Source organism: Helianthus annuus, chromosome 6, assembly GCF_002127325.2.
Source record: "Helianthus annuus cultivar XRQ/B chromosome 6, HanXRQr2.0-SUNRISE, whole genome shotgun sequence".
Taxonomy (NCBI): Eukaryota; Viridiplantae; Streptophyta; class Magnoliopsida; order Asterales; family Asteraceae; genus Helianthus; species Helianthus annuus.
In genome coordinates this window covers 95,171,889-95,197,732 of record NC_035438.2, presented here as the reverse complement: position 1 = coordinate 95,197,732, position 25,844 = coordinate 95,171,889, and the positions used below count along the sequence as shown (strand labels likewise).

Here is a 25,844-nt window from a genome sequence, read left to right as displayed (position 1 = left end):
TGAATATATGGAGGGGATTATGTCATTTATACGTACAGAGACTGTAATTGTAAGTTAAGTTATGAGGGTATTTTAGCCTTTTATTGATTTACAAACGGTCAGTTAGCGGGAAGGTCTTAATTGTGAGCAATTAAATAGGTCAAGGACTGGAGTGTTATTATTATTATTTTTTTGAAATAGGGACTGAATCTAAGAGCGGATGTAAACATTAGGTACTGAAACTATACTTTGCTCATTTCTAAATCTACCCGTGTTTAATAAAATGTGGATTACTATAATATTATTTAATAGCATATATTCAAACTTCTAAACTACTAATATTTTATAAAATGTGGTATGTAAAATTTTTAAAAACTATCGGTATTTTTATACAGGTTTTAGAGCATTCATATTTATTCCATCAAATTCTGTATGTAGAGTTTTTATAATGTAAAGAGTATAAAAAGTGGTTGTGAGTTGGAGAGAGAGAAAATGTTACTGTTCATCTGTATATTTGGAGGGACACTATTCTCCCCTTATAATTTTTTAATATATTTTGAAAGTGTTTGTAAGTGAAAGAAAGAGATAAAGTAACGATAAAGGTGTAAAACTACCCGTGTTTTTATAGAGGTTTTACATCCACTATATGTAAAAGGGATAGTTTTGTGGCCAGCACCACCCCGACACCCCATTGTTTGTATTCCCATACATCACGATTGTCTTTATTCAGATCTCCTCCCCCCACATAAATATCTTCCAAACCACAAACTAAACTCATATGATTGCATCACTCATTTTCACTTCTCACCTGAGCTCCGTCATATTCCGGTCATCTTTCCGGCTAGCATCTCCATTCCTTGCTTCCATCCTCACCCAAGGTCTTCCTCACAAAATCTTCGTCATTTGTTCATTAGATTCATGTGCTTAAATATTTTTTACCATAAGTCATTGTTGGGATATAAATTTAGTTTTTAAATTTTTAAGGTTCGTAGGTGTTCATTCTGACACATGTTATATGATCATATGTTGGTTGTCTAGATTTTTTTGTTTGTGGATCAAATAAACCATTTTATGTTGAATCTTGAACTCAAAGGGTGGGTGTGTTTTTCTGATTTTAGGAGTGGATAATGGGGCGGTTTTCGTTCATGTTAGATGGGCTTGTGAGGACATTTTCGACTGCGAAAAGAGGGACAAGTTCTACTAGTCAATGTGGTGGAAAAGAAGCTGCAGAAACCATGGCAAAAGATGCAAGAAAGAATGAGATGATCTTAAGATCATCCGGGACTGTCAATGTGAATGGATCAAACAATTTTGCTTCTGTTTTTTCGAAAAAAGGCGAAAAAGGAGTGAATCAAGATTGTTGCATTGTGTGGGAGGTATGAAGATTGTAGTCTGGGTATCAATTTTATTATGATCTTACGAGGGTCTTCATAATCAGACCAGGTTCTCAAACCGGTCGTCTTACCGGTTTATTGGTGTGACTAGTTTTCATATGAAGTCATAAATAATCTAAAATTATATATAGTGGCGACTACAAATAGTACGAGAACTGGCAAAAAAATCTAAATTAACCATTTGTTTTTTGCTAAAACTTTCCAAAAAACTTTACAGTTGTAAATATTAAATGACTATTATTTTCCTTAAATAATAAAAGTTTAAGACTAAAATAGTAAATAAATAAAAAAGAATAATATTTCAAGAGATTTATTTTAAGTCCGGTCCAACCCGCAGGTTTAACCGATTCGACTACTAACCTGTCGGTTCAAATAGACATAACCACCGTTTATGAAGCTGGTTCGGGGGTGTGGTTCTGTTTGGTTTATATTTTTCATGGAATTTGGGTCATTAGAGTGACATTTTATATCATACTACTCTAAGTCCCGTGTATTACACCTTACATGGATGTGCTCACAATAAATTATATTATTTAATAGTGTAAAAGAAATTTTTTCATAAAATTTTAAATGATAGATACAATTATAAATGAAAGAAGTGTTTCATTACTAATTTTGATTTTAATGTTAATGAGATGATTATGCTTATTAAATCAAAATTGGTTTAAACTTATTTAGTTAAATCAAATTTGGTTCAAACTTATTATTAGTTACTGAATTTAAATTTAAATTAAACTCGAAAATGATTTCCTACCACATACAATTTGATAGAAAAATTATAATTATTTGATAAGTTAGGAAAGATATAAATATTATATTTGTTTTTAATCTTAATGGCACACGTACTATTTTAAATCAACTTTTATAATAAGGAAATGATTAATTACGGAATTTGGATTTGAATTAGAGTCGAAACCATTTATTGTTTCAAAAATTTGGTAGATGATCAAATAGAAAGTTTATTTTGGCTAGGAAGGATAGAAAGCAATAGGATTATGACATGTGACAAAATTTAAAATAAAGAGGAAGAGTATTTTAGTCAATTTTATCCAATTTTCTCCATTTTTCTCTTGTAACTTCAAAACCTACCTTTTCAAAACCCACCATCTTCAACCTTTTCTTCACTTTCTATCTCAATAATCAGTACATTATTGTGCGATTTCGTCACCAATTAATGATTCAAACACCCATTTAACGTGTTCTTCAACTTTTTTGAAGAAACCCAGTTTAATTTCATACAATATCTCATTTTTCCCGTGATTTTGAAGCGAATCCCTCGATTTGTTCGATTCGATCGCTGATAAGTGTTTCTAACATTCAGATTTCGTCAATCGTTGAAGAAATCTGAAGAAATCAGCTTCGATCTATGTAAGAAATTTTTTAATTGCATTTTTACGAAATGGGTTTTTGAATTGAGTCATTGCGTTTTACAAAGGAATGAAAAAACACCGTTTTTTGTATTTTTAGTCCATTGGGTTTTAGAAACAACACATTTTATTGTGTTTTTAGTTTATTGCGTTTTAGGAAAAACACATTTTATGTGTTTTTAGTCCATTGCGTTTTAGAAAACAACACTTTCTTTTGTGTTTTTATATATTGCGTTTTAGGAAAACACATGTTTATGTGTTTTTTGGTCCAATGCATTTTAGAAAAACACATTTTGAAGTGTTTTTAGTCCATTGCATTTTAGGTAAAACGCATTTTTATGTGTTTTTAGTTCATTGCGTTTTAGAAAAAAAGACATTCTTTTGTGTTTTTTTGGTCCATTGCGTTTTAGAAAAACATATTTTGAAGTGTTTTTAGTCCATTGTGTTTTAGGTAAAACGCATTTTTATGTGTTTTCAGTCCATTGCGTTTTAGAAATAACACTTTCTTTTGTATTTTTAGGCTATTGCGTTTTAGAAGAAAGACATTTGTATGTGTTTTTTGGTCCATTACGTTTTAGAAAAACACATTTTGAAGTGTTTTTAGTCAATTAGGTTTTAGGTAAAACACATTTTAAAGTGTTTTCAGTCCATTGCGTTTTAGAAAGAACACTTTCTTTTGTATTTTTAGGTCATTGCGTTTGAGAAATAAGACATTTCTTTGTGTTTTTTGGCCAGTGCGTTTTAGAAATAAGACATTTCTTTGTTTTTTTTTGTCTATTGTGTTTTAGAAAAAAAGTTATTTTTGTACGCTTTTTGTCCATTGCGTTTTACGCAACTGGGTTTTCGAATTTTTTTTTCGAAAATATAGCAATAGTATACTCGTTTTAATGATAAAAAACGCTCGTTTTTTGGTGCAATTTTTATAAAAAAATAATGTCGTATGAAAGAGTTATTAACGTTTAAAAAATGAGGGGGGGGGGGGGGGGTGGGGGAATTTGAGGAGAGATAAACTATTTCCCTGGATTGACTAGAATGCCTCTACACAAACCCACGCGCCTTTTTTTTTTCTTTAAATTTCACTCATTTAATTTTAGCCCTTGATTAAATCAATTGTTGATCAAGATTACTTCCTAGCCTTACTAGCCAAAAAAACTTCCTATTATATCCTGACCCTCAAAAATTTTAAATTCAATCAAATTGATAATTAAGGAAAAAATTAGTTATTATATTTGATTTTAATGTTAATGATACTATTACGTTTTAACATCAAATTTTAGTTCATTATTAAGGAAATATTTAAATATATATTATTCAATGAGCAAACTTTAAACCATATGTTGTGATGAAATCCTTGTTTTTCCCTCCTAAATACAATAATAATGGATTAAGAGGTTGCCACGTGACACTTAATGGTCTAAGTGAATGCCAAGTGGCCAAAGTTTGTTTTTATTTATTATAATGTATAGATTTTTTCGGGCCTTAGGAATTCGGGTGCCAAGAAGACATGATGTTCTGTGGCGTTTTCGATGGTCACGGTCCATGGGGACATTACGTTGCGAAGAGGGTCTGCAACTCGATGCCATCAGCATTGTTATGCAACTGGCAAGAAATGCTAGTCCAATGTTCACTTGATCAAGATGATAAAGAGCTTGATAGGTTCAATCTATGGCATGATTCGTTCATAAAGACTTGTGTTGATATCGATCATGATCTAGAGAAATGCCACAAAATCGACTCGGTTTACAGTGGAACCACAGCCTTAACAGCCATTAGACAGGTAATTCAAGATCCTTTTAATTTCTAAAAGATTCAAACATAGATGTTTAAATGCTATGTTCCCTTTTTCCAGGGTGATCATCTTGTGGTAGCGAACATTGGAGATTCTCGAGCGGTTCTAGCTACGACGACAGAAAATGGCTGCTTGGTACCCGTACAACTTACAGTTGATTTCAAGCCAAATCTACCTCGTGAGTAGCTCCCTTAACAGTATGTTCAAGACATGTTTTGAGAAATGGTCAAATAGGTTGTTGGGTAACGGGTCATTTGGGCGCGTTTTAAAGTATGTTTTAGACAAGTTTTAATGTTTTTTCCTAAACCATTTTATGTACAGAGGAGGTTGAACGGATAGTCGAGTGCAATGGGCGCGTTTTCTGCTTAGAGGATGAGCCTGGTGTGCACCGGGTATGGCTACCAAACGAGGACTCGCCTGGGCTGGCCATGTCACGAGCATTTGGCGATTACTGTATAAAAAAATTCGGTCTTATTTCGGTTCCTCAAGTCATACACCGAAATATAACCAGCAGAGACCAATTTATGGTTCTTGCTTCAGATGGGGTACGTTCAATGCACACAACTCAAAATTAGTTATTAATTTGCTGCATATATCTGATCAGCTAGTATATCATTGTAGGTATGGGATGTTATATCAAATGAAGAAGCAGTGGAGATCGTGTCATCGACGGTAGACAAGGCCAAATCAGCTAAACAATTAGTGAATTGTGCAATCCGAGCATGGAAACGCAAGAGAAAAGGGATCGCAACTGATGATATTTCAGCCATTTGCGTCTTCTTTCATAATAATTCTCAAATCCACCATGTAGATACTCCAAAATAAGATTTAACGAATCTTCAAAAAGACCGATCTCATGTTCGAATTCAGCTTTCACTGGTTTCTACCCTTTTACCCCATGAAGGCAACAATACAACTGCAATTTACATGGTCCAATTGGTTAATAGGGTATCGATTGGACCTTTGAGTTTTCTGGTGACGGCTTCTCAAGGTGATCAAGAACAAAAAATATAAATTTTTTTAAGGCTTAACAAATCTTTTAAGGGTATTTACACCTTTTTCATAGTACATAGTTTATATGTATTTGATCTACAAGTATTACAACTCCCAGTTTCGACATAGGCAATGGACCTTAGCCAAGGAAGCCATATAATCATCAGACCTGCAACATTAAACACGACGATAACCAATGAAGATAAACAAAAGTTTTGACCGTGAACCACCCAAGACTGGTTTGCTTAAAGCTCGAATTCATGCCTCAGCGATATTTAATAAACTGAGTTTGAGCTTCATCTTTAAATACCAAGCATGACTAGGCTCACGAATTTAAACAAACCCATTTTTCAAATAAATCATAGTTTATATTTGTTACAATAAATATACATTTACATAATAAATATTATAATTATATAATTATAATAAAAATAACTATAGTATAAAGTATAGGAAAATTGGTTTTTAATAAACCAACCTTTGTCCAGTTGGTAAATAATAATCTTACCTACGTAACTGGTATAAAATAATCCTACTTATCAACATGTTGGTACTCAATGAACTTCCGTTAATTTTTTTTAACTGAAGTTAATTTTTAAGTTTTATTTATTACACAAAAAGTCCCTGTAGTATAAACATATATAAAATTCTGATTATCAATATATATAAAAGTAGTTATATATACACATATAATTAAATAATTACAAACAACAAACGAGTGGACCCTGCGCTGGGTTCGGGTTTATGTGGGCAGTGGCTCGGCTCGTTTACACCCTATATATAACGAGAGCATTAAGCATACCTTTGACCATAAGGCGATTTACATGAAGCGACAATGTGAACCTTCGCCTTGTCAGCTTCATTCTGCACGTAGCATGATGACACAACAAATATTATTAAGCAAACGAGATCGATAAATGAAGGTATTCCTTACGACAGACCTGAGATTCGTAGTAAAGGCCGGCATACAAGGAAGCATAAAAATACTCGCTTTCTCGACCCTTAGAAAACGCATCAACAAGCTGTTCATAACAAACCAACTATCATTAAAAAAACATAATCTTTCAAAAAAGATACTGAAATCGCGTAAACTATGTACCTTTTCCGGGTCACCGCCATCTCTGAACATGTTATAAGCATCTCTCATCACAGGTCTAGGATCTCTACCAACCTGCAAAGTGAATAATGAATGTTTGACTAAGTAAATAGTGTCAAACTTTTGTTGAAGGAAATAATGTAAAGACCTCAAGAAATTTTTTTCTAGCTTCGGCAGCTCCATATAGTTGAGCTTCACAAAGAAAACACCAAATTGACTCCTCAGTGTCGTTTGGATTTTGTGCTACATCTATCCTGAATTGCTCTGCCCCTTCTTCAAACCTACCAAAATTCATCATAGTTACACCTAAGTAAAGAACCTAGAAAACCGCATAAACAATTGTACGTAGTGCTCGCACAGCCTCTTCCACTAGAAAGAGCTTCTTCTTTTAAGGCTTCTTGCTTTCCGAATATAATGAGAGAGAAAGAGAGTGGATTTTATGGTTACATAACAACCTTAAACTTAGTTCTCTATTGATCAATCCTTTGTGTGTGTGTGTGTCTATAGAGAGAGATTGGGTGTGAAAGAGGGATGTTCTACACACATAACTTCAAGCAATGAACCAGATAAACACTTGTATGTAATGCTTTAATTGTGAGATATACGACGGTTATGTAACCGCATAACCACTCTCATTCTCTCCAAACTATACGTCGCAAAGCGCACTGCTTTTCGAAAATCCACACTTTATATTTATAGGGGAAAGTTAACGTACTAAACGTACGAATTGCATGAAAAGGACAAAAGTAGGCGGTGGCATTTTTGTAATTATCTGCTTGTAGGGTAATTATCAAAATTACTCTACAAATGATACTGTAGAGTAATTTTGTAAAACGTTCATGTAGAGTAATTTTGGTCTTGTAGGGTAATTATCAAAATTACACTACCCCCCCCACACCCAAACTAAAAGCTAAAAACTAAACCATAAAGGTAAACCCCATAACTAAATGCTAACAAAATTACTCTACAAGATCAAAATTACTCTACAAGATCAAAATTACTCTACAGGATCATTTGTAGAGAAATTTTGAATTGTATGTTGTTTGTTAAACTTGCAGGGTAATTTTGATTCACTTGTAAAAGTAATTTTGATGTAGAGTAATTTTGATACACCTGTAGGGTAATTTTGATAATTACCCTACAAAAACAAAATTACTCTACAAGAACATTTTACAAAATTACTCTACAAAAGATCAAAATTACTCTACATGATCATTTGTAGAGTAATTTTGAATTGTATGTTGTTTGATAAACTTGCAGGGTAATTTTGATTTACTTGTAAAGTAATTTTGATACACTTGTAGAGTAATTTTGATAATTACCCTACAAAAACAAAATTACTCTACAAGAACATTTTACAAAATTACTCTACAAAAGATCAAAAGTACTCTACAGGATCATTTGTAGAGTAATTTTGATAGTTACTGATAATTACAAAAATGCCACCGCCTTTTTTTCCCTTTTCCTTCGGTTCGTACGTTTTGTACATTAACTTTATTTGTATTTGATCTTTTACCTATATTTATATAATATTTCTCATAGCTTTTAGCATCACCTAGCCAAGATTTTGGTTTAAATTAGCTTTATAATTTATATACACGATTTAATATATATGTACAACCTCAAAAGCTATATGTACAACATTCTGATGCACAAAACCTTCCCGGTACAAGAAGCGCGCCTCTAGATTGCCTCACCTAATCAGAAGTGGAGACCCTGCCTGAGGTCGCCTCACGCCTAGGCACATTTTTTAAAACCAAACTTGCAAGCACCTCTTTCAAATGCTTATGTTGTTTTGGCGGATCTTCACTTAGATATATAGAGAGAGTGTTCAATACATAACAATCTATAAGTAAAGATCCATAATCCCTAAGAATGCATGAGCACTTTGTTCAAATGCACTGCCAAGGTTTAAAAAACGGAAACAAATTTCGAGGCGTTTTCCCTTCGCCTCACGAGGCGTAAGCCTCGAGGCGAACCGAGGCGGAATTAAAAATAAATATAAAAATTATATATCTTTTAAAAAATAAAATACTAAACGTAAAACATAGAACTCTCCTAATGTAAATAAACTCGTGAGAATTGTTTTGGGTTAAATATGATAAAAGTTTAATGCTTAAGGGTCCTAATGTAAGTTTTTGTAAATGGAATGAATAAAACAGCCGTCTTTTTTACGGTAGGAGTGATAAAGTTGAACATGTCACACCCCCAAAATCCACCTGCGGATAACACCCGCTTCGAGGGCGTGACTGACCAGGATCCAGCCACCAATTATACTGAGCATTTAATTAATAGTAGAAATATTTAATATCCGAAGTAATTAACAACATTAGAGTTTAGATTCGGTAATTGGTTTAACAAAACAGCGGAAGCATAAACCAAAATAGTTTTAAAGACAGTTCATTGATCAAAACAGTTATCCCAACACACGGGTTTGACGAACACTACACTTCCCCAAGCAGCAGCTCCTGAATCATTGGTTACCTGCAAAGCATGCAGTAAGGGGTCAACAATAATGCTGAGTGAGTTCACTAGTTGTCCAGTTTTAATTACCAAAAACTTGTTTCACCGGTTAATTTACCCGTTTATACATGCCCTGGGGAGCTACCCCAAAAGTTAGCGACTAAACTGTTTTTCCAATACCGAACACTAGGTAACCGTTGCGTATCCGCAGGATGCCCCGATGTCAATGTTCTATCATCATTGACGGATTTCTGAGTACATTAGTTCACGACCGATCCCAAACCAGGGCACGGTGTGAGGCTGGTAAACACCTAAATAGCGCTATCAACTAATAACCCGCTCGCCTAACCCGGCGACTAATCGGTATTTGTAGTAGGGACTTGAGTGATAGAGTTTCGTTTAGTGCCGTTAGTTGCAATCCGTATAAACAGTAATTAACCAAAAGGTTTCCCAATACCTGGGAAGGAAAAGTAAGTTTTGTTCCCAATAACTAGGGAAGGTATGTAAATGGTATCCCCTTTTACCAGGGGATAGGATTGTCCAAAAGGTTTCCCATTACCAGGGAAGGAAAAGTAAGTTTTGTTCCCAATAACCAGGGAAAGTATGTAAATGGTATCCCCTTTTACCAGGGGATAGGGTTGTTAGTCTCGTGTCCCAAACCACCGGGACGCATGCTTTTAAGTTGCGAACTCACCTTGGGTTGCTCGGTAGGTTTAGGTTACTTGTCAATCACGTTGGTCACCACGTCCTAACATGGTTACCGGTATAGGTCAGGTTCGGTATACAAGCATTCACGTAAAACTTACACATAACTAACACGTATCAAGCATATAAGTAAACAGTGGGTTAATGGGCCGGCCTAAATAATTAAGCAGTCAACAGCAACACATAGTTCATTTAACAGATAGCCCAAGTTAACACAGAATGGCCCAATAACCAGAATGGACAGCCCACTCGCAACCAGCTGGTCTCGAGTCGCAACCAGGTGGTCTCGGCTTGTCACGCTGTGGTTGCGAGTCGTAACCGTGGTCTCGAGTCATCATGTTTTGGTTGCGAGTCGCAACGGCGTGATTTCGAGTCGCAATCTCGCGGTTTCGAGTAGTCATGCTGTGGTTGCGAGTCGCAACTACGTGGTCTCGAGTTGTCTTGCCTTGGTTGCGAGTCGCAACGACGCGGTTGCGAGTCGTAAGCTGTCCCTTTCACGTACACGTGATGATGCAGATGCAACAGTCCGAAATTGTACCATGTATTCAGACCCAGATTAGGAAACAACCAATAAGGTTTCACTAACACTTTTCCTAAACTGACCAGCAATGAAAATAGATCAAACTTTGCCATTTTTACATCTTCAAGTCATATTCAAACAAGTTCATCTTATGTTCATCATTTTCTAGGGTTTTCATATCAACATAATCATATATTTATGAACCAAAATCACATGTTTTAGCAAGATCAACATGCAAAACATACATTATATATCCGAATCTTAAGTTTAACATCATTATTTGCAAGGAATAAAGAAGCATAGTATGGTTAGTCATAATCATTCTTGAACTACCATTTGTTAGTCATTTAAACATGTTATCAAGCTTTGTTCACAAGGGTTTTCACATATAGTCAAGTTCCACAATTCATCCTAAAAATTATACAAAAACTACTATCCAAGCATTTCTTAGTTCATAAGCATACATAAATCTCATGCACATAGTAACAACACTAACCGGTTGTGAAGAAGGAGGATGAGCCGAAAGAAAGGAAGAAAATGAGAGAAGATGAAGTGTCCGAGTGATCCGAGCTTTCTTGACTGAGATCCCTTGCTTGAATCCGAAAGTTGGAGAAGGTTGGGATGTTGTTTTGGGGTGTTCTAGTTGAGAGAGAGAAATAGGAGAAGTGTGTTTGTGTGTTGTGTATGAAATGAGGGAAAGTGGGGAAAGATGGGGTATATATGCCAAGGGATGTTTCGGGTTGGGCTTGGGGTTTCGGCCCAAACCGGTTACGGCCCAAAGGCCCACTCGCAACCGCCCGGTTGCGAGTCATGGTCACAAATCACTCGAGACCTCATGGTCTCGAGTCGGGTTCCTTGTTCTCGGGTTGGGTTCTCGGCTCACATATAACACATACATATATACATACCAATGCACACATAACAAAGCACATATCACATAAAGATTCACGTTATCATTAAGTTTAGTCAGTCACTAGTCACATAATGTACAAACAAGTTACATCACGACACAACGAAAAGTTCTAGATTTCGGGTTGTCACATCATCCCCAAGTTGAAAGAAATTTCGTCCCGAAATTTGATGGCACTCACTGAGGAAGCTAGTCAAGTTATAAGGTTTTCCCGGTTATCCTGGGGTGTCACATCCACCCCCCGTTGATCTGGAATTTCGTCCCGAAATTCCGTAGCTTCAGCCTCAGTAGCGTTTGTACTGTTCTCAAACAGTTGGGGATATTTTTGTTTCATCCGATTCTTCGCGCTCCCAGGTGAACTCTGGGCCGCGACGTGAGTTCCAACGAACTCGAACAAGAGGTATTCTAGTGCTCTTGAGGACCTTAACATCCCGGTCCGTGATTTTGACAGGTTCTTCGACGAATTTCAACTGTTCGTCGATCGTGAGTTCCTTCAGAGGAACTACGTGCGTCTCATCTGACAGACACTTCTTCAGATTCGACACATGGAAAACGTTGTGAACTGCACCGAGTTCTGCTGGTAAGTTCAGTCTGTAGGCCACCCTGCCTATTTTCTCAAGGATTTCGAAAGGTCCAACGTACCGTGGGTTGAGTTTGCCTCGTTTACCAAAACGAACCACACCCTTCCAGGGTGAAACTTTGAGTGATACCCGCTCCCCAACCTGGAGCTCAAGTGGTTTCCTGCCCTTATCGGCGTAAGCCTTCTGACGGTCACGAGCGGCCGCCATGCGTTGTCGTATTTGAGCAATCCGCTCAGTAGTGTCTTCCACATGTTCTGGACCAGTGATTTGACTATCCCCCACCTCTGCCCAACAAAGAGGTGACCGGCATTTACGTCCGTACAATGCCTCAAACGGAGCAGCTTTAATGCTGGTGTGGTAGCTGTTATTATACGAGAATTCCACGAGTGGCAGATGCCTTTCCCAGCTGTTGTCAAAGTCGTTTACACAAGCGCGAAGCATGTCTTCTAATGTTTGAATAGTGCGTTCGGACTGCCCGTCCGTCTGTGGGTGATACGCTGTGCTCATATCTAAACGTGAGCCAAAAGACTTGTGCATTGCTTGCCACAGTTCCGAAGTAAAGCGTGCATCTCGATCAGAGATGATAGAGGTGGGCACCCCGTGCCTCGAAACAACTTCCTTGAGGTATATCTTCGCCAGAGTGGAGAATTTATCTGTTGTCTTTGATTGCCAAGAAGTGTGCGGATTTCGTGAGTCGATCCACGATCACCCAGATAGTATCGTTTCCGCGCTGTGATCTAGGTAGGCCAGTAACGAAATCCATGGAAATTTGCTCCCATTTCCATTGTGATATCTCTGGTTGTTGGAGTAGGCCTGAGGGTTTCTGATATTCCGTCTTGACTCGCGCACAAGTCAAACACTTGCTGACGTAAGTTGCTATGTGGGCCTTCATGCTAGGCCACCAATACTTAGTCTTAATATCGTGGTACATCTTTTCCGAACCAGGGTGTACTGAGTAGCGAGATTTGTGCGCTTCATCCATCGCAAGTTCTCGTAAGTCGCCATAGAGTGGGACCTAAATGCGTCCTGCTACATAATAAGCACCGTCTTCCTTCTGTTCTAAGCGTTGCCTTGACCCGCGTAGGGCTTCAGCTCTAACGTTCTCTGGTTTCAGTGCTTCTATCTGAGCAGCTCGTATTTGCGAAGGTAGACTAGAATGGATCGTGAGTTGTAAAGCTCTTACGCGCTTAGGCGTAGTGTCCTTCCGACTGAGGACGTCTGCCACTACATTGGCCTTGCCCGGGTGATACCTGATAGAGCACTCGTAATCATTCAGCAGTCCGACCCATCGTCGCTGTCGCATATTCGGTTCCTTCTGCTTGAATATGTGTTCTAAACTTCTGTGGTCGGTGTAGATGGCGCACTTGGTTCCGTATAGGTAATGCCGTCATAACTTAAGTGCGAAGATCACTGCTCCCCGTTCCAAATCAAGCGTTGTGTAGTTCCTTTCGTGCGTCCTAAGTTGTCGAGAGGCGTAAGCAATAACCTTCTCGTGTTGCATCCGTGTGTACTGGGATCCTGATTCGAAGCATCATGGTATACCGCTAGATCACCCGTACCCTAGGGTGAAGATGATGCTCAGTGCATTACAAAGTTGGGATTCGAAAGCTGAAAAGACGTCCTCCTGTTTTGGTCTTTCACGAACACAACACCCTGCTGTGCCAACGAGACTTAAGCTGTGCGACCTCCGAAAATCTTGTGATTAAGCTGCGATAGTATCTAGTGGGACCAAGAAACTCCTGTATCCTCGAAGGGATCTTTGATGTTGATCAGTTCCTAACCAAATGGATCTTAGCGAGATCCATGTGTATTCCCACTTCGTTGTTTGATAAAAAAGAAAATGTGTACTTCCCGAATCCTGAAGTCATACTTAGGTAGACTTCGCATGTAGACGCTCCTCCCTAGAAGCTCTACAATGGAATACAAGTGTTGTTCAAGGTGCCCCTTTCTCCTAGAAGTGATTCAAAACGTACTAGATAAACACAGTTGCAGTGTGGTCCATAAAGCAGCTGGTGGGTTGTTCACCCCAAAAGGTCATGGAATAATTCATCCGGTATCTCCTGGAAATGGCCTTATTGCGTTCACTATGCCGTTTTAGGAACATCCTCCCTTTGGACTTCCATCTGATGTTAGTTCGTTCGCTACTCAATCTTCACATAGGAGCATGACCCATGTAACTGGCCAACAGGTTGTCAATACAGGATCGAGTCAAACGGTTTTGGGCTGTCACCTTGATGAGCTCTTAATAGTCAGTATACACACGAAAAGGCCCATCTTCCCTAGGATAAGTGGGGCTCCCCCAAAGCGAAGAACTAGACCCTACAAAACTCCTGTCCAACGGTTCCTATAGTTGCTTTGATAGATCTTGCGACCTTCCTGGCGCAAAATGGTAAAAGTACAAGTAATCAGGGCTGCCTCAGACGTGAGATCAAACTGAGATTCCGCCTAACAAATTTTCGGAAGAAAAACTGAATGTTCCTCGGATAGCACGCCGAGAGAAACAACGAACAACTGGTGGATCCTCGTTCCACTTTTCCTTAGCCTTAACATCCGTAGCGGTTGCTAACACAGCGGAGTAATCCCTCTGTAGACACTTCTGGCCTTCACAGCTGGAATGGCGCTAACTATTGAACTACTCTGATGCTTTAGAATAAATGCCGATCCTCCACACAAAGTTTTCTCCTCACTGGGTATATTCGCGTGATTCCTGGGTAACCAATTCACACTAACTACTGCGTTGTAACCATCGAGTGTGGTAGAAGGAAGGTCGACATTGGACATTCGTCCCACAAGGTCGTGTTTACATCCTAACGAACTTTTGAGATTCTACTTGACTTGCCATCAGTCGATTCCGCATCTGGTTCGGTTTTAAGAAGTATCAGGGTCAAGCAGAATAGAGATGAAGCAAACAACTACCCATACAAGCTACCATGTTGCTACTATGCCTGGCGTCGCCTGCGCCAATCCTAAATGCCCTTCCACGAGCATCATTTCCAATGTCATTGTTACGGTTGCGAGGATTCCCATTACTATCATCATTCCCCTGGTTGTTGACCTTGATGTTGTCGCGACTGTTGTTTCTGATGTCGTTGCTTGAAATGGTGCGCTACGATCCTTCACTGACAAGTCCATCTTGTCGCGTTTCCGTGCCGCGTCTCAAGGTGTACTTATTGAGCTGGCCGTTACGCATTTCCGCACCATTGTCAATTGTCATCGCTTATGGCCCGACTGATTCGTAAGAGCTGGCTCCTATGAGCCGCTGACTAGGGTTAAGGGTTCGATTGGAGTCAATTCGCTGATGCTCGTTGTCGGTGACTAGGGTCGTTCAAATGCTGAAGCCAGTAAGGTACTACGTCTATCCTCTTGACTGATTAATACACGGTATGTTGAGATAGTGTTGCAGGAGTGATCGCACTTCGGGATTTAAGACGTCAACACGTTAAGTTCCAGCAAGCGAAGAGAGGTGAGAAGGATATAGACCAATCATTGTTGTTTCAACATCCATCCCGGGGATGTTCGTACAAGCACCTAATGTTCTACACAGTTCGCTAGGCGTTCATATGGGTGTTCAGGTAATACTCGATAGCATCGAGGTTCGAAAGGGGTGCAGTGAGAAGTGAAAAGATCGTGTTCGAGTAGGAGACAATCACTGCTACGGCTCCTATGGACTGTTGTGTTTCTCATCATACAAATAACGAAACGGAACCCCTTTTTCACTTGTTAAGCCTTACTGGGACTCACATCCACCCCACTATATTATTATGTGTGCACCCACAATAATATTGTGATTTGCATGTTCATCTCAGCTCCTCTTAACTCATGTCAAATGGTTCCCCACACTCGAGTAGATTTCAAAGAGTATCAAGTAGTGTAAGTCATGGAGGTTTAGGGAATTACCACCCTATTAATCACATGATACGAGAATGTGTACATGAATTCATATTGGTGTGCTAACGTGCAATCACATGCAATATCGTATGTGGGCGTTCACTAGTTAGGCATACTAGTACGTATAGCGAAACAGGAAACATAAAGTAAGCAAACAAGTAAACACTGGTCCGAGCTATGAGGTCAAAAGTGTTGAGCCTTGTACTTGGAGTGTAGTGTCGTCACGAGTCACGGGTTATAGTCTGGTTTTCTCCAAAAAGATTTTCCCCTTTTTAAAACCAAGTTCACTATAACCAATGGCTCTGATACCAATCTGTCACACCCCCAAAATCCACCTGCGGATAACACCCGCTTCGAGGGCGTGACTGACCAGGATCCAGCCACCAATTATACTGAGCATTTAATTAATAGTAGAAATATTTAATATCCGAAGTAATTAACAACATTAGAGTTTAGATTCGGTAATTGGTTTAACAAAACAGCGGAAGCATAAACCAAAATAGTTTTAAAGACAGTTCATTGATCAAAACAGTTATCCCAACACACGGGTTTGACGAACACTACACTTCCCCAAGCAGCAGCTCCTGAATCATTGGTTACCTGCAAAGCATGCAGTAAGGGGTCAACAATAATGCTGAGTGAGTTCACTAGTTGTCCAGTTTTAATTACCAAAAACTTGTTTCACCGGTTAATTTACCCGTTTATACATGCCCTGGGGAGCTACCCCAAAAGTTAGCGACTAAACTGTTTTTCCAATACCGAACACTAGGTAACCGTTGCGTATCCGCAGGATGCCCCGATGTCAATGTTCTATCATCATTGACGGATTTCTGAGTACATTAGTTCACGACCGATCCCAAACCAGGGCACGGTGTGAGGCTGGTAAACACCTAAATAGCGCTATCAACTAATAACCCGCTCGCCTAACCCGGCGACTAATCGGTATTTGTAGTAGGGACTTGAGTGATAGAGTTTCGTTTAGTGCCGTTAGTTGCAATCCGTATAAACAGTAATTAACCAAAAGGTTTCCCAATACCTGGGAAGGAAAAGTAAGTTTTGTTCCCAATAACTAGGGAAGGTATGTAAATGGTATCCCCTTTTACCAGGGGATAGGATTGTCCAAAAGGTTTCCCATTACCAGGGAAGGAAAAGTAAGTTTTGTTCCCAATAACCAGGGAAAGTATGTAAATGGTATCCCCTTTTACCAGGGGATAGGGTTGTTAGTCTCGTGTCCCAAACCACCGGGACGCATGCTTTTAAGTTGCGAACTCACCTTGGGTTGCTCGGTAGGTTTAGGTTACTTGTCAATCACGTTGGTCACCACGTCCTAACATGGTTACCGGTATAGGTCAGGTTCGGTATACAAGCATTCACGTAAAACTTACACATAACTAACACGTATCAAGCATATAAGTAAACAGTGGGTTAATGGGCCGGCCTAAATAATTAAGCAGTCAACAGCAACACATAGTTCATTTAACAGATAGCCCAAGTTAACACAGAATGGCCCAATAACCAGAATGGACAGCCCACTCGCAACCAGCTGGTCTCGAGTCGCAACCAGGTGGTCTCGGCTTGTCACGCTGTGGTTGCGAGTCGTAACCGTGGTCTCGAGTCATCATGTTTTGGTTGCGAGTCGCAACGGCGTGATTTCGAGTCGCAATCTCGCGGTTTCGAGTAGTCATGCTGTGGTTGCGAGTCGCAACTACGTGGTCTCGAGTTGTCTTGCCTTGGTTGCGAGTCGCAACGACGCGGTTGCGAGTCGTAAGCTGTCCCTTTCACGTACACGTGATGATGCAGATGCAACAGTCCGAAATTGTACCATGTATTCAGACCCAGATTAGGAAACAACCAATAAGGTTTCACTAACACTTTTCCTAAACTGACCAGCAATGAAAATAGATCAAACTTTGCCATTTTTACATCTTCAAGTCATATTCAAACAAGTTCATCTTATGTTCATCATTTTCTAGGGTTTTCATATCAACATAATCATATATTTATGAACCAAAATCACATGTTTTAGCAAGATCAACATGCAAAACATACATTATATATCCGAATCTTAAGTTTAACATCATTATTTGCAAGGAATAAAGAAGCATAGTATGGTTAGTCATAATCATTCTTGAACTACCATTTGTTAGTCATTTAAACATGTTATCAAGCTTTGTTCACAAGGGTTTTCACATATAGTCAAGTTCCACAATTCATCCTAAAAATTATACAAAAACTACTATCCAAGCATTTCTTAGTTCATAAGCATACATAAATCTCATGCACATAGTAACAACACTAACCGGTTGTGAAGAAGGAGGATGAGCCGAAAGAAAGGAAGAAAATGAGAGAAGATGAAGTGTCCGAGTGATCCGAGCTTTCTTGACCGAGATCCCTTGCTTGAATCCGAAAGTTGGAGAAGGTTGGGATGTTGTTTTGGGGTGTTCTAGTTGAGAGAGAGAAATAGGAGAAGTGTGTTTGTGTGTTGTGTATGAAATGAGGGAAAGTGGGGAAAGATGGGGTATATATGCCAAGGGATGTTTCGGGTTGGGCTTGGGGTTTCGGCCCAAACCGGTTACGGCCCAAAGGCCCACTCGCAACCGCCCGGTTGCGAGTCATGGTCACAAATCACTCGAGACCTCATGGTCTCGAGTCGGGTTCCTTGTTCTCGGGTTGGGTTCTCGGCTCACATATAACACATACATATATACATACCAATGCACACATAACAAAGCACATATCACATAAAGATTCACGTTATCATTAAGTTTAGTCAGTCACTAGTCACATAATGTACAAACAAGTTACATCACGACACAACGAAAAGTTCTAGATTTCGGGTTGTCACAGAACATATGTCATTAACTCATTATATAGCCACATTGTATAGTACAATTAAAACAACATACATGAATAGGCATTTTTTACTTGAGTACCTACACCATAGCGAACCCATAGTGACCAAACGATATCGGTACTAATACTGGCATTAAGTTTATGGTTTTCAGTTTTGATATTTTTCCACTACCAGTGCGCTGAAGTGGTACCGTCCTACCATAATCAGTAGGCTATTCAATTCGTTTTTTAACTCACTTTCGGTTGAACATATGCATTTATCTATACGTTTTTGAAGTTACCGAAAGAAAAATACCTATCAAGGTAGTACAATGAGAGCCCTCTCTGCCAAAGATCTATTCACACAAAATCAAATATCAGTGTCACTAAACCAACAACACTAAAGGTATCCGGACTAGGCGGCAAACCCACTCGGCAAAGCGGTTTACCGCACGGTAACACCGCCGCCGGTGGGTTTTGCCGATCGGTTTGGTTTGATCATCGGTGAAGCTATACCGATCGGTGAAGATGATAAGTTATGTATTGGGGAGCGATGATTGGATGGTATATTGTGTTTTATGTTTTTTTTAAATAATAGTTTACCAATTCAAGTGTTTAACCATTGCCAACATTTTTCAGCATAAGTTTAAACTTTTTAGATGGAATGACATGGCACCCTCTTATTGGTTGATTTTGAAGTTTACCACTTTCAAGTGTTTAACCATTCCCTACACCCTAACTAGGGATGAGCATTTGGTACTGGGCACCGATACCGAACCGTACCGGTATATTCGGTACCGGTACCGGTTCCCATTTTCCTTGTTTTTCGGTACCAGTACCGGTACGATACCGGTATTTACGGGTAAAACCGGTACCGGTACCATTTTTCTCCGTTTTTCGGTACCGGTACCGGTTCGGTACCGTGCGGGTACCGTGCCACTGACCGCTTATCAATAGCAACTAAAATCTCAAATTAAACAACTCACATGCCTTTTGGCGAGGATCAAGTTTCATTGCGTTATCAAACTCTGCTACAGATCCCGCTACATCACCCTTAGTTACAAATTAAATTAACAAGACAGCAGAATGATAAACATTAAACTTGAAATATTATATGTACAAAAACCTGTCGGAACAGGACCATTCCTCGTCGAATAGCAATTAATGCTTGGCGAGATGAATCAGCTCCTCCTGTAATGGCATCCCAGATTCCTGAAACTGAAGTTGAAAAGTTAGTGTTTCTGTGGAGTTTGTGGGGTGTAAAGATGGTTATTGTTGGAAAGGGATGAGGGGTTTTTGGAAAAGGAGAGGTGGAGAAAGAGGGGGATGAAAGTGAGTGGTGAAAAGGGGTGGAGGTGTTGGTTGTGACCGGCGTCGTGATACGTGGTGCAGCCATTGATGTGGGTGTTAGAGATGGAGAAGAAGATAAGAGGATGGTTGTTAACCAGAGCGCCACACAGTATGATGAGTAAAGGAAACCGATCGTAGCTTAACGGTACTGTTAGATAATATTATACTTCATTCTGTATTGTTTAGTTTAGTAAACCTGAGGTGGCTTAGTGTAACATTCATGCCTATATATATGTATCTTGTATTGATTCTTATTCAATGAAAACATAACTCACTTACTTAATCATGGTATCAGCCATTATTCCATCAAGTTGTTGAGTTTCCCACCTCTCCCCTTCCTCTTCCCTCTTTCCAGCCGATCATCTATCCCTTTCTTCTCTTCCTGTCTTTCTTTCCCTTCCTCCTCACACTCCATTCTGCCCTTCATCCTTCTGGTACTCTCTCATGGCATCTCCCTCTGCCTCAAACAATTTCCCTATGCCCGGTTTGGCACCCATGATATCCATTAAACTTACGTCATCCAACTTTATATATTGGCGAACTCAAATGCGTCCACTGTTAACCCATCAACACCTTCTTCCCCATGTCGACGGCTCTCAAACGGCGCCGCCACCGTTCCTTACCTCGAATGACAAAAAAGAGACTATTAATCCAGAATATACCACATGGATTCAACAGGAACAACAAGCTATAATTCTTTTAAATGCTTCGTTAACCGAAGAAGCTCTAGCCGTCACCGTTGGATTATCTTCGGCCCGTGAAATTTGGGTTGCTCTTGAAGCGGCTTTTTGTAACACTTCGATTGAACGTATACAAAATTTACGCGACAATCTTCGCGCCCTTAAAAAAGGAGACAAGAATGTTGCTGAGTATGGACGTGCCTTTAAAGCGATTTGTGATCAACTTAGTGCCGTTGGACACCCGGTTGATGTTATGGATCAATTACACTGGTTTTTGTGTGGACTGGGCACTACATTTGAAAGTTTCTCCACTTCGGTAAGATCGACACGTCCTATTCCCTCCTTTGCTGACTTACTGGCTAGTGCGGAAAGTCACGAACTTTTTGTGAAGAATTTACATGAAAGTGCCACTGTTCCATCAATTGCTTTTGTGGCTCAATCTGCACGGTCCAATCATAATTACCCAAGAGGTGCTCCACCTCACAACTCTTCTAATTTTCGGCCCAGATATGCTCATGCCCGTTTTCGGCCCAACAGGCCTCATGGCCAAGGTTTTCGTGGTCATAGGGACGGCTTAGGCAACCTCCCTCGTTCCGGTCGGGTGCCGACTTGTCAGCTCTGCCGCAAAACTGGGCATTCAGCTCATCAATGCTTTCATCTTGCTTCGTATGCTGCATCCACCAATCCAACCGAAGATCAAATGGCTCAAGCATTCCTCGCTCAATGTCAAGTGAACCCTACGGTTCCTGATTGGACATCTGACTCGGGTGCCACAACCCACATGCTTCCTAATAACTCCCTACTTCAGAATTCGACCCCAACTCAAGGTAATGCAAAGGTTTACTTTGGTAATGGCCAATCCTTACCGATTACTCATGTTGGACACACTAAACTTTTTGGTAATATTGCACTTAACGATGTTTTGGTGGTACCCAATCTCACCAAAAATCTACTTTCTATTGGAAAACTAACCGAAGATAATCATGTTGACGTTATTTTTTCTCACCCATATTTTTACATTCAGGACCGTCGAACCAAGCAAACTCTAGCCCGGGGGTGCCGTGAAGACGGCCTGTATGTTCTTCGCAACAACCATGAAGCTTTAGTGTCTACCCACACGTGTCCAAAAGCTTCTTTTGAAATATGGCATTCCCGACTTGGGCATGTTAATTTTGATATCGTTAATTTACTTAAAAATAATGGTTGTTTATCATTTACCTCCGTTTTACCTAAACCGGGTATTTGTTCCCCGTGTGAACTTGCCAAGTCTAAACGGCAACCTTTTTCCCTCAATAATAAACGTGCTGATTCTCCTTTAGATCTAATACATTGTGACTTATGGGGCCCATCCCCGATAAAATCGGTAGACAACTTTTTGTATTATGTTGCATTTGTTGATGATCATTCTCGCTTTACGTGGTTATATCCGTTGCGAGCAAAATCTGATTTTTTTGAGGCGTTATCTATATTCGTACCCTTCGTTCAAACCCAATTTTCAACAAAGATAAAAATTTTTCAAAGTGATGGCGGTACAGAATTTACTAACAATCGTGTCCGCCGGTTGTTTGAAAAAAATGGCACGCTTCATCGTATGTCGTGCCCGTACACTCCACAACAAAATGGTCGGGTTGAACGAAAACATAGACACATTGTTGAAACTGGTTTAGCAATGTTATTTCATGCCAAACTTCCCACAAAATATTGGGTTGATGCATTCTCCTCTTCCGTATTTATAATAAATCGTTTACCGTCAACCTTATTGAATCAGATGTCACCCTTCGAAATATTATATAAACACAAACCAAACTATGCTTCCTTTCGATCGTTTGGTTGTCGGGTCTATCCGTTTCTCCGTGATTATGCCCCAAATAAATTATCTCCAAGGAGCATCCCGTGCATTTTTCTTGGTTATTGCACTAAATATAAAGGGTACAGGTGTCTCGACCCGTGCACTTCTCGGATATACATCACACGGCATGCTCGATTTGACGAACACTATTTCCCTCTAGACACCACTACCACCTCGTTGCCCATCAATACTCTCGAGGTGTCAAGTTTTTTAGATACAGCCTCTGATGTTACCACTCACACAAATAATTCCTCCAAACCAAAATCTAATGAAAATAATTCCTCCTCACCTACAACTAACATTGTTCCATCAATGGTCACTATTCCTTTTTTACCAGCCACACCTCACCCAATATCTCCTGAACCTGACAAAGCTCAACCCATCGGCCCACCGCAACCAACTACAACCTTCAGCCCAACTCCACTTGATACTTTGCCACAAAGCCCAATCCTTTTAAACCCTTTTTCCTTCGGCCCTACACCTACCAGCCCATTATCACACAACCCCACCCCTCCTAACAATTCCTCGACACCCTCCTCCACAACTTCGACACCCACTACCACTCCACCTTCCTCACCCAACTCATCTACCAGCTCTCCTGTCACGGTTGACCCCTCACCCATCATTGCTACTCCTCCTATTCCACCACCACTCCCATCCCACCCTATGATTACTCGCGCAAAATCGGGCATTTTCAAACCACGCCATCGTGTAGATTTGGCCCATACGTCCAACCTACCTATGCATCAGACCTTATTCGCAACCACTGACCCCACAACATACCACACTGCATCAAAAGACACAAAATGGATTCGAGCTATGGAGGAAGAACTTAATGCTCTTCATAAGAATCAAACATGGACTCTTGTTCCACGTCCAACGCATGCAAATGTGGTTGGTTCCAAGTGGTTGTTTCGAACCAAATTTAAATCCGATGGGTCAATCGAACGCTACAAAGCAAGACTTGTTGCTCAGGGCTTCACTCAAGTTCCTGGCCTTGATTACTCTCATACATTCAGCCCGGTGGTTAAAGCCGCCACTGTCCGCACCGTTATTGCCTTAGCTATTATAAACGGTTGGAATCTCCATCAATTAGATGTCAACAATGCTTTCCTGCATGGACATCTCACTGAAAGTGTCTTTATGGAACAACCTAAGGGCTTTATTGATCCTCAGTTTCCAACTCACGTTTGCAAGTTAAATAAAGCTATATACGGTCTAAAGCAGGCACCTAGGGCTTGGTTTCATCGTTTAAGCGTGTTTCTCACAAACAACGGATTTTCCTGTAGTCGAGCAGATCCCTCTTTATTCATTTACAAGCGTGACTCATGCGTTATGTATCTCCTTGTCTATGTAGATGATCTCATTCTGACTGGAAACCAACAATCCACCATAACGTCATTTGTATCCACCCTAAACAACGAATTTGCCATAAAAGATCTTGGGAAACTCAACTACTTTTTGGGATTGGAGGTTACCTACACTTCACATGGTCTTTTCTTAAACCAATCTAAATATACTTTAGATATTTTAACACGTGCAAAGATGCTGGATGCAAAACCTGCACCAACACCTTTAAGCACCAATGTTTCTTTTGTCTCTACAGGTGACTTATTTCCAGATGCTACTCTTTATCGGTCCATAGTAGGTGCTCTCCAGTACTTGACGATCACGAGACCTGATATTGCTTATGCTGTGAATCAAGTTAGTCAATTTTTACATGCTCCAACCACCGCTCATTTTCAGGAAGTCAAACGCATTCTTCGCTATCTCAAGGGTACAATTGCCTTTGGCTTACATTATAGTCGACCAACTCATACATCGTTACTTGGTTACTCTGATGCCGATTGGGCTCGATGCTTGGAAACTAGACGTTCTACATATGGATATTCTATATTCTTGGGTGGCAACCTTGTTTCATGGAGTGCCAAGAAGCAACCAACTGTGGCTAGATCTAGTTGTGAATCCGAATATCGGGCTATGGCCAACACTGCTGCAGAAATTATATGGTTAACACATCTTCTTCAGGAACTTCATGCCTTACCACCAGACAGACCAACCATTCTTTGTGACAATCAAAGTGCCATCTTCCTCACTCAAAATCCGGTGTCACATAAAAGGGCGAAACACATAGATCTTGATTATCACTTCTTGCGTGAACTAGTGGCTGCGGGAAAATTAGTTACTAAATTTGTTCCGACCAAGCTTCAGGTGGCTGACATCTTTACAAAAAGTCTTCCGAGTTCTCAATTCAATATTTTCCGACAAATGCTTCGCATTGGTCCCCCACCGTTCAGCTTGCGGGGGGATGTTAGATAATATTATACTTCATTCTGTATTGTTTAGTTTAGTAAACCTGAGGTGGCTTAGTGTAACATTCATGCCTATATATATGTATCTTGTATTGATTCTTATTCAATGAAAACATAACTCACTTACTTAATCAGGTACAAAAGCATATCTTCATGAATATATGTTTTTTTTCGTACATATGTCCATATGTATAGGGTTTATGTCTCCCATAGGTGCTCAAACCTTGTACAATGTCATATTAGTCATTTATACTACTTTATGACATGTACGATGGCCTTATACGCCATATACAGGGTTGTACGCAACATACCTTAAAATGATTTTTGATGTTTATCTGATGTTGTCTGGGTAAGTGATTAAAGTTATACGTCGAGTATAGGGTTGTACGCAGCGTATACATCTGAAATCAAACTTTACAAATAGTGACATGTAGAGAATTCTTCAACATACCTTCGATCTTCGTATTCTACTCATTTTCTTTGCATTTTATGTTGCTTGTTTAACCAATTGAAGGGGTATGGTCCCAAAAAGCCGCGCAAAGCTTCTTTCAAGTCGTGCGCCGGGCCATACTCCTTAATCAATTACATTTTCGATCTCAACCTCCCGCGGGTAAGGCAACGCTCGTTAACGTCGCGCGGGTCTAAGCGAGACAAACCAACAACTCATCATCCTGAAGTCGCGCATCTAAGCGCCCATATCTTGAGCAGACCAGTTCCACGAACAGCAAGAGCCGCGCAGGGACGCGGTGTAAGGACGACTTAGAGTACAAAAGGTACAAGTGTCAGATGAAAAGAGCCAATCCGCATCCTCCAGACCCTGCTCAATCGTGCAACACGATCATTTGACGAGCAGGAGACAAAAAGTACTTAAGGACGCCTACGTGGCACCAATCACGGGGCAGAGACACCTGCCCCACGATCTCCACTAACTGGCTGGCGGCAGAGACCGACAACAGTGACACGTGGTTCCACTCATGGTGCACCAGCACCAAGAAACGTCTAGAAGGCACTAACGGTCGACACCACTGAGACAAAAGGCATATCCATTCTATTGTCTTTTTCCGGCCCAAGGCCCATCAGCCCACATCCTCTACACCACTCCGGCTATAAATAGAACACTTCATCCGTAGGTTAAT

The 25,844-nt window shown here is 40.0% G+C and overlaps 2 protein-coding genes across 2 annotated transcripts; one reads left to right on the top strand and one right to left on the bottom strand.

Moving 5' to 3' along the window:
- Positions 1-653: 653 nt before the first annotated feature.
- LOC110865761 (probable protein phosphatase 2C 34) lies at positions 654-5,405 on the top strand. The gene is made up of 6 exons (XM_022115074.2): positions 654-857; positions 1,098-1,355; positions 4,224-4,517; positions 4,590-4,707; positions 4,851-5,074; positions 5,151-5,405. Exons 2-6 carry the CDS (start codon positions 1,107-1,109, stop codon positions 5,352-5,354), a joined length of 1,089 nt encoding a protein of 362 aa, XP_021970766.1. The 5' UTR covers positions 654-857; positions 1,098-1,106; the 3' UTR covers positions 5,355-5,405.
- A 121-nt stretch (positions 5,406-5,526) lies between these two features.
- On the bottom strand, positions 5,527-20,008 carry LOC110865762. Its single transcript, XM_022115075.2, has 8 exons — positions 19,644-20,008; positions 19,504-19,570; positions 18,834-18,873; positions 6,767-6,899; positions 6,622-6,693; positions 6,464-6,544; positions 6,325-6,386; positions 5,527-5,691 (listed from the first exon to the last, which is right to left on the bottom strand). The coding sequence occupies exons 1-8, from the start codon at positions 19,911-19,913 to the stop codon at positions 5,628-5,630; spliced, it is 789 nt and encodes a 262-aa protein (XP_021970767.1). The 5' UTR covers positions 19,914-20,008; the 3' UTR covers positions 5,527-5,627.
- Between the last annotated feature and the right edge of the window lie 5,836 nt (positions 20,009-25,844).

Excerpts from the sequence above, each read along its gene's own strand:
- LOC110865762 (XM_022115075.2), bottom strand. The coding sequence starts at position 19,913 with ATGGCTGCACCACGTATCACGACGCCGGTCACAACCAACACCTCCACC. Across the intron at positions 19,571-19,643 it reads GAATGGTCCTGTTCCGACAG|GGTGATGTAGCGGGATCTGT; the intron begins GTTTTTGTACAT and ends TTTGTAACTAAG. Across the intron at positions 5,692-6,324 it reads AAATCGCCTTATGGTCAAAG|GTCTGATGATTATATGGCTT; the intron begins GTATGCTTAATG and ends TTAATGTTGCAG.
- LOC110865761 (XM_022115074.2), top strand. The coding sequence starts at position 1,107 with ATGGGGCGGTTTTCGTTCATGTTAGATGGGCTTGTGAGGACATTTTCG. Across the intron at positions 1,356-4,223 it reads ATTGTTGCATTGTGTGGGAG|GAATTCGGGTGCCAAGAAGA; the intron begins GTATGAAGATTG and ends TTCGGGCCTTAG. Across the intron at positions 4,518-4,589 it reads CCTTAACAGCCATTAGACAG|GGTGATCATCTTGTGGTAGC; the intron begins GTAATTCAAGAT and ends CCCTTTTTCCAG.